At 41.9% G+C, this 8,950-nt stretch overlaps 1 protein-coding gene across 1 annotated transcript; it reads left to right on the top strand.

Annotated features, from left to right (window-relative positions):
• Positions 1 to 3,805: 3,805 nt before the first annotated feature.
• LOC106146272 (zinc finger protein 709-like) lies at positions 3,806 to 8,883 on the top strand. The gene is made up of 3 exons (XM_013505571.1): positions 3,806 to 4,835; positions 5,029 to 5,089; positions 7,094 to 8,883. Exons 1-3 carry the CDS (start codon positions 4,715 to 4,717, stop codon positions 8,076 to 8,078), a joined length of 1,167 nt encoding a protein of 388 aa, XP_013361025.1. The 5' UTR covers positions 3,806 to 4,714; the 3' UTR covers positions 8,079 to 8,883.
• Positions 8,884 to 8,950: the final 67 nt, after the last annotated feature.

Raw genomic sequence — 8,950 nt, 5'->3', positions numbered from 1 at the left:
GTGAATTCTTGAGTTTCCATTTCTCCACATTGCCAACCTGATAATGGTGATAAGGGCGACGAGGATCCCAAGAAATGCCTAACAAACATTTTAGATGACGTGACTCGGGAGCGGTGCTTCCGAAGCATGCAGCGAACTCCTGCCTTGCACACGCAGCAAGCCCGATAATTATCACCTTATTTATGTCAGAGACTTATAGGCAGCAGTAAAGCATATAGCTCATGTTCTCACACCACTGTGCAGTGAGGTCGGGACCCCAAAGGAGGCTGTTACTGTTCGCTTCGGTGGCTCTGGGTCTTGGGTCTGCAGACCCGCCCTGGCTGGGCTTGTCTCTCTCTGACAAAACAGAGAAAGAGGGTCAGGGAAGACCAGCGCCAAGCAAAACGGTGTTGCAGTTATTAGTGCAAGAAGCAATACAAAGCCACCTTGCGAGAGGAGTGGGGACAGTCAGAGCTGAGTCACAAAAAAATCTGGGGTGCAGTCCCCTCCAGAGGTCGCGGTGTGATGGGTTATTGGACTTGTTGCCAGGGGCTGGGCTTGGTGGGCTGGAGGGGAACTTTCCAGCAACTGGTTTAGCAGCTCATTTTGGGAAAGCGAGCTTGTTGAAGGGAGCTTAAAGGAGCAGGCTGTAGCTACACAGACACGAGTGTACAACTGTAGGCTGTCAGCCCCACTCCTGGCTGTGACACAAAGGCCGTGTCTACTCTACTTTTTAGAGGGCCAGTCCCTCTTCTAACCCTATCTGTGGGTATTTGATTGTGGATCTGCTGTAAAACTTTGCAACCAAGGGCTTTCTAGATCACAGAATTTGCCTAAAAATGATGATCTCATTAGTGTAGCCAATTGGGTTAGACCACGAGGCCCCACTCCCACCACTGGTGCGATGACAGCGTGCTTCAGGGATAAAAGGCAGCCTGCTCAGCATGCTTGCTTGTCATTGTATAGCTGTGCTGTCTTCTGCAGAAGGAAAGTTCACCTTGCTGAGAACCTTTTGAAACTTTACTTTCTTTTGTCCTGTTTGTGACACCAGAGAATTCATACCCAACACCAAGGGAGGGGAAAGGATTCTTGCTAAGGACAACTTTCAGAAAGGGCTGCGTGTTAAACTCGAACTGAGACACACGTTGACCTGGGGCATCAGCATGGACAGGGACATGTGATACTGGCCGTGGAGGGAAGGGCACAGGCTGTCGTCCCTGGAGTCATTGCTGTCGTCCCTGCACTGTTTCCAGACATTGATGTAAAACTGAACTGTTGACTGAGGTGGACTCTATAAAACAAGCACTGAAGCAGAGCTGTGTCCCCAGTTTGACTGTCTCCAGGCACAAGAATGATTAGGAAGAAAAGGGATTTTTTAATAATGAAGAGCTAAGGGGAGGAAACAGGAATTGGGGGACCTGAGCTTGCAAGAGGAAGGAAAAATCAGCAATGACAACAGTGACCTCCTCCCCCTGAGATCAGATTGTTCTCTGTGTGACAGTAATTGAAGGATTGTGAGCTGCCTTGGCCTGAGAGTGGGTCAGACGTCAAAGGCCTAAAGAAGGCAGGGGAACCTAGTAACAGATGCTCAATATGTCTTGCAGTGTTATTGATCAGTTTATCTAGTCATGTGTGAGGCAAAATTGAAATTAGGAAACTGGCTTGTAGGTTTAATAATAGGGTGGGCATCATCACTGAAGTAGAATGGGAAGGAATTTCTATTTTGTTGGGGTTCCCCCCACCACCACCACCGGTACTGGGAATCAAACTCACGACCTTGTGCTTGCCAGGCAGGTGCTGTGCCGCTGAGCTAAATCCCCAGCCCCTTGGTTGATTTCTTGATGATAGCTATTATTCTGGGATGAGATGCAATCTCTGTGTTGTTTTAATTTGTATCTCTCAAATGACCAGTAATGCTGAACATTTTTCATATATTTATTTGCCATTTCTGTTTCTTCATTTGAAAAGTGTGTATTCATGTCAGATTCCCATTTTTGGATTGGGTCTTTGAATTTGGGGGCCTGATTTTTTTCAATTCTTTATATGCTTTAGATAGAAGTACTTTGAGGGATATTTGGCTATAATTCCTTTTGCAGTCCATAGGGTTTCTTTTCAATCTGTTGGTGATTTCTTTAGATGTGCAAAAACTTTTCAATAAGATGAGTTCCCAGTTGTTGATTCTTTGAAGTATTTCCCGTGCAGTTTGGGTTTTCTTCATGTACTCTATACCTATACCTATGTCTTCAAAATTTCTACCTACTTTCTCTTCCAGTAGATTTAGTGTTTCTGTTTTAATATTTAGATCTTGGATCCATTTTGACTTTAGTTTAGAGCATGGTGATAGACATGGGTCTAGTTTTAGTCTTCAGCATGTGGAAAGCAAGTTTTTCCAGCACTGCTTATTAAAGAGGCTGTTTTTCTTCCGGTGAACATGTTTGGCCCCTTTGTCAAAGATAAGGTGTCTGAGTGTGTTTGTAGTTGTGTGTACATCTTCTAATCTGTTCACCTGATCCTGAGATCTGGTTTTTGGCAGTACCACGCTGATTTTATCACAGTAGCGTTGTAGTATAATTTCAAGTCTGGTATCATCATGACTCTTACCTTGCCTTTATTGCCCTGGATTCTAGGTCTCTTCTATTTCCAGATGAATTTTAGGAATGTTTCCTGTAGGTCTGTGAGGTATGCTAGTCATATTTTGATCAGGATTGCATTAAATCTGTATAACAGTTTTGAGAGTATGGCCATTTTCATGATGGTTCTTCCTATCCATAAGCAAGGAATATCTTTCCATTTTCTGAAATACTCTTTTATCTCTTTTTTCAGAGTATTGATACTTTCAGTGTATAGCTCTTTAACTTCCTTTGTTAGACTTATTCCTTCCAATTCCATTATCTTAGATGCTTTTCTGAAGGGTGTAGTTTCCTTTATTTCTCTCTCAGTGAGTTTGTTGTTTGTGTACAGGAATGCTATTGATTTTTGAGTGTTGGCTTTGTATCCACCTATGCTACTGAATTTATTCATTCTAGCAGTTTTTAGTGGAGTTTTTGGAGTCTTCTACGTAGAGTATCATATCATCTGTAAATAATAATTTCACTTCTTTTTTGTTATCCTTATTCCTTTTATTTCTCTCTCTAGTTTAATTGCTCTCATTAGTGTTTCCAGAACTATACTGAAATGGAGTGGTGATAGTGGACATTTTTGTCTCGTTCCTGATTTTAGATTGAAAGCTTTCATTTTTTGTCCATTTAATATGATGTTGGCTGTTGGTTTGTCATAGATGGCTTTTATAAATTGAGGTAAAGACCATTGATTCTGATTTTCTCTAGGGTTTTTATCATGAATGAGTGTTGAACTTTATCACAAGCTGTTTTTGTATCTGTTGAGATGATCAGGTGATTTTTATCTTCATGTCTGTTGACATGGTGTATTACATTTATGGATTAGTGTATCTTGTTTTGTTTTGTTTTTTTGGGTTTTTCTCCGGTACCGGGAACCGAACTCACGGCCTTGCACTTGCCAGGCAGGTGCTTTTGCCGCTGAGCTAAGTCCCCAGCCCCGGATTAGTGTATCTTGAAACAGCATTGCATTCCTGGGATGAGTCCCACTTGGTCGTGGTGTACAGTCTTCTTGATGGTTTGTTGAATTCTGTTTGCTAGTATCTTATTGAGGATTTTTGCATCTGTGTTCATTATGGAGATAGATCTGTGGTTCTCTTTTTGGGTTGGGTCTTTTTCTGGTTTTGGTATCAGGCTAGTACTTGCCTGCAGGAATGAGTTAGGGAGAATTGCTTCCCTTTCAATGTCATTAAAAGTTTGAGGAGTTTTGGCATTAAATCTTCTCTAATTTCCTTATAAGATTCAGTTGTGAATCTATCAGGACCTGGGCTTTTTTTTGTCGGTTATGTGTTTCATTACCATAGGAGCTCTCACATTTGCAGGTGTATTTGATAGCTAACATTTTTTCTTTCATTTTTCCTTTCATTATTAGTGCCTGTAGAGCTCTCAAAATATTTGTGGTCAGTACATTTCATGTGCATTTTCATCATATGCGTACCCCCATTTCGCTCCCTTATGCCGCCTTTCGGGTCACTGAGCCATAGGGTAACATGGCTTCTCTAATTTCACACCTCTTAGATGTTCTCCAGTAGGAAGTGCAGTGGTTTTCATTAGCTTTCCAAGTTATCATTCATAAATTTTGCTTACTGTTCAGTTAAGCAAATACTGTCTCCTAATTTTCCTTCTTATTCTAATAACTTCTGCGAAAGCAGGTTTGTCTATGAAAGCAGATTAAAATTTCAAAATGCTGTCTAAGTAGAATCAGAGAAAGAAGGGGTCACTTCCTTCAGCATTAACTTGAGAAAAAAGATATTTTCTTCGACCCTTTAGAGTATTTTTTCAGATATTTACCTACTTTACTATTTTCACTTGGAGTCTAATTTGCAGACTCCTTCTATAACCCATGTTTGGTGACCTTGCACAAGTAAACCTGGGTATAACCGACAGGGGGAGCAGTGTTCCCATTCCACTGTTACTTGAGCGCTGAATTGTGGTATAGCATCTAACTTGCTGTGTGATGAGTACAAATGGATGGAGAATAAATGTTTGATGACCAGACATGAAGTACAGATCTGGAAAACTCAGCGTCATATGAGCTTTTTGTGAGTAGCATTGAGATGTTTCTTGCTGTGACTCCCACTCTTCTTCCTGGAAATGCCTGTCTGGTGATGTAGGAGGCCATGACCTTCGAGGATGTGGCTGTGAACTTCTCCAGGGAGGAGTGGGCTCGGCTGGATCCATCCCAGAAGGAGCTCTACAGAGAAGTGATGTGGGAAACTCTTAGGAACCTGGCTGCTGTCGGTAAGGACGACGCTGTTTTCTCACTTACACACCCGGAGAGTGCTGAGTGGTGCTCACTGGTGCTGTTTCCTTAATGGGAAGATGGAAATGTTATGATGCATCTTCCAGTCATGGCTACATTGGACCATGAATCAAAGTGGAATCTACTGACTTTCTATGTGTAGTAAGACATTATTCTGTTTCTGTACTTTAGGAAGGAACTCAGATGATCAGCACATTCAAGATGAGTGCAGAAATTGCAGGAAAAATCTAAGGTAATTTGTACTTAGAGAAGAAATTTCTTCACATGTCAGACTATTAAGCCCAAGCAAACTACACAAACAAGACCACGTTCAAACTTCATTAGTCTCACAAAATTTCTCGATGGACGTATACACATTGACTATCTCCAGTCTGACCATTGAGTGTTGGAAATGTCCCAGTATCTGAAATGTAGTTGGTACTCACATTATGCCAGAACTGACATCTTTGAGGTAATGTACAAGAACAAACTGCCAGGCAAGTTGGGACCCACCTGTCATCCCAGCACTCAGGAGGCTGAGGCAGGAAAACTGCCCCAAGTTCCAAGCCAGACTGGGCCACATAGTAAGTTCAAAGCCAGCCTCAACTATAGAGTGAGACCCTGTCTGCAATAAAAAAGAAATAAAAATTTTAAAATTACAAATTGTGTTCCATGCTCAAATTTATAGACATCTGAAATGAAACTGCATTCAGGCATTGAGAACAGGAGGATATAGAACAAATTTTACACTGAGTGCTAACATCTAATTATACATCCACATGTTTTTAAAAATCCAGTGTACTTTCATATCAAACAAATTGTATGTGATTATGTAGTTTAATGTACATATTCAGTGTTTAAAAATTGCTAATATTGTGGACATACTGAATCTGAAAGTGAATACCACTGTTTTGATTAATTTATTTTCAGGCACTCCTTCAAATCCCACTGTTGCTTCATGTTCTAAAATATGAGAAGGTGCATCCCCATGCTATTGGTGGCACTATCTCTGCTACAACACCTATGAAAATGAGTGCAGAGATTCCACAGAAAAGGAAATATAGATACTTTGTTTTATCCAGCTGTACTTTTACTGCATATATTCCCCACAGTGTCAAAGTAATCATATAAGACTGGTGCTTAAACCAGGCGTGGTGGCGCACACCTGTAATCCCAGCACTCAGGAGGCTGAGGCAGGAGGATCGTTGCGAGTTCAAGACCAGCCTGGGGTACAGAGTGAGCTCAAGGCCAGCCTGAGCTTCACAGCAAGACCCTGTCTCAAAAAGACCAAAAAACAACAACAACAAAAAACAAAACAGTGGTGCTTAAATACCCATTTGTAGTAGCACAACTTAGAAAAACTAAGCTCTGGGAAAACCCTAAATGCCCATTCAGAAATGAGTTGGTTAAGGAAATATGGGTTAGCCTGGGCATAAGGGGGCTTGCTTGGAATTCTGATAGTCTAGGAAGCTGAAGTGGAAAGATCATACATTCACGCTCAGCCTGGGCCATGTAATGATTGTTGACTCTGTATCAAAATAAAAATTAAAGGGGCTGGGGATTTAGCACAGCGGCACAGCACCTGCCTGGCAAGTGCAAGGTCGTGAGTTTGATTCCCAGTACCGGAAAAAAAACAAAAATTTAAAAATAAAAATTAAAAAGCATGTCAATGTATCTCAGTGGTAGAATGCTGAGTTCAGTTTCCAGCACTGAAAAAATGGGGTGTGTACACATAATGGTGCAGTATTTGTACACTAAAGAATGACGAGAGGGCATTTGCTGGAATATGGATGGGTCTAGAGCCTATAATGTGAGATCAAGTAAGTCAGAGAGAAAACTCAAAATCCCAAGTTATATTTCGCGTGAGAATCCCACAGCGTGAATGCAGGAGTAAACAGGATGGATGGTGGTAAGGAGAGAGGCGGACACTGGCGTGGGTGAGGAGGCCCAGGGGACGGGGGGATGGAGTCATAGAGGAGAAGGTATCACAGATCCTCAGTACATGGAACATGTTTCATCAAGATAGGTTCCAAGTCCTCAAAATGAAAGTAGATACTGTGTTTTTTGAGTGGGTCAATTATAAACACCCAGTGGATCCTACTGTTTGGGTAAAAGCTGGGTCCAAGCCATCATGCAGAGTGTACAATAAGAGGATGATGAAATCTCCTTGGGGGCATCAAAGCAGATCTCCTCAAGATGAACCCTTACTAGAAGACATTAAATGTGATTGGTTGTTTTGTAACTTTTCCTTTTACAGAGGTGAGGAGGCGGAGAAATCCCCTCAATGTAAATTACAGTACCAACATCGTGTCACGGTTTCTCAGACCTCAGGTACCAGTGTGCGCATGAAAGCTTTTGGCATAAAACCCGGTGACAGCCTTTCCTGTAGGAGGCTCCGGGTTGGTCCTTCAGCAGCAGATGGACTCATCATAGCTAACACTGCACTCAAACCACATGAGCAGCAGGGGTTTCAAGAGAAGCTGTCTATGCGTGAGAAACATGGCAAAGCCTGCACAGAGCTGCAGTCCTTTGAGAAATATGCAAAGACAAGTCCTGTGGAGAAAGCTCGTGAATATATGCCATGTGTGAAATCCTACTCTGATTGCACTGAAGTAACTACCCTCGAGAAGAAGCCAGATGTCATGTCATTCATGACACCCCACAGTGTTCAAATTGGGAAAAGATGTCACAGTGTGATGAATATGGATATATGTGTGCCATGGGATAAAAGTTTTAATTCTCTCCAAATTCAGACACATCAAAAAGCTCACTCTGGAGAAAAAACCCATATCCATAAAAACTATGGAAAATCCTTCACTACAAATTCATTAGGGAATCACGAAAGAACTCACAGGGGGGAGAAACCTTATATATGTAAGCAGTGTGGGAAAGCCTTCAGCAATCACAGTAATCGTCAAGTCCATGAAAGGACTCACACTGGGGAGAAACCCTATGTATGTAAGCAGTGTGGGAAGGCTTTCAGCACAAGTGTTGTTTGTCAAAATCATGAGCGGACTCACACTGGGGAGAAACCCTATGCATGTAACCAATGTGGGAAAGCCTTCAACAGAAAAGATAACTGGCGAATACATGAACGGACTCACACTGGGGAGAAACCTTACGCATCTAAGCAATGTGGCAAAGTTTTCAGCACAAGTGGCCCTTGTCAAAATCGTAAGTGTACTCCTACTAGGGAGAAACCCTATGTATGTACACAACGTGGGAAAGCTTTCAGCAGATGAGAAAGTTGGCAAAATCATGAAAGCACTCACACTGGGGAGAAATCCTGTGTAAGTAAGCAGTGTGGGAAAGCCTTTGTCACACACAGAGATTATGTGAGAAACTTTGAGCAGAAAAAGATACTTGTCAAGAATATGAAAGAAGCCAGAGTAAGAGAAATCCTGTGTGTTAGCAATGTGGGAAAGCTTTCGGATAACACAGACGTTATCAACCACATATATGGTCTTACACTGGGAGAATCAATATGTATGTAAGCAAGGTGGGAAAGCCTTTAGCACACTCAGACATTCTCTAGCATATAGAAGGACTCACACTCCAGGAGAAACACTGTGTATGTGAACAGTGTGGAAAAACTTTCACCACACAATGTGTTTGTCAAAGATAAGAAAGAAGTCACACTGTGGAGTACACTTTTATATGCAACCAACGTGAGCCAACTTTCAGATCACACAGTCATTGTGAAAGACACTAAGGAACACACACTGTTGAAATGCTGTGTATGGAAGCCAGGTGTGAGTGCATTCAGGACACAGAGGCATTTGCAAATACATAAGTTACACCTGGGAGGCAGTCTGTAGGTACAGTAAGGAAAAGCCTCTTCCGTGAGCATCATGCACATTATCAAGAGAGGATACAACAGCTGAATGTATGAAGTGACTCAGACCTGAGAAAGACTGAGGAGATCCTTTGCTTTTGACCAATATGAAATCTCCTTCAGGCCACACACACATTATTACATACATGAAAGAAGTCATACTGAAAACTCAGAACTTCTGTGAGCAATGTGAGAATTTTTATTTTTTTAATATTATTTTTATTTATTTCCCAGTACTGGGAATTGAACTCAGAACCTTGAGCTTGCCAGGCAGGTGCT

Source organism: Chinchilla lanigera, unplaced genomic scaffold (genome assembly GCF_000276665.1).
Source record: "Chinchilla lanigera isolate Chin_1 unplaced genomic scaffold, ChiLan1.0 scaffold00098, whole genome shotgun sequence".
NCBI lineage: Eukaryota > Metazoa > Chordata > Mammalia > Rodentia > Chinchillidae > Chinchilla > Chinchilla lanigera.
This window is presented reverse-complemented; position numbering and strand designations above follow the sequence as displayed.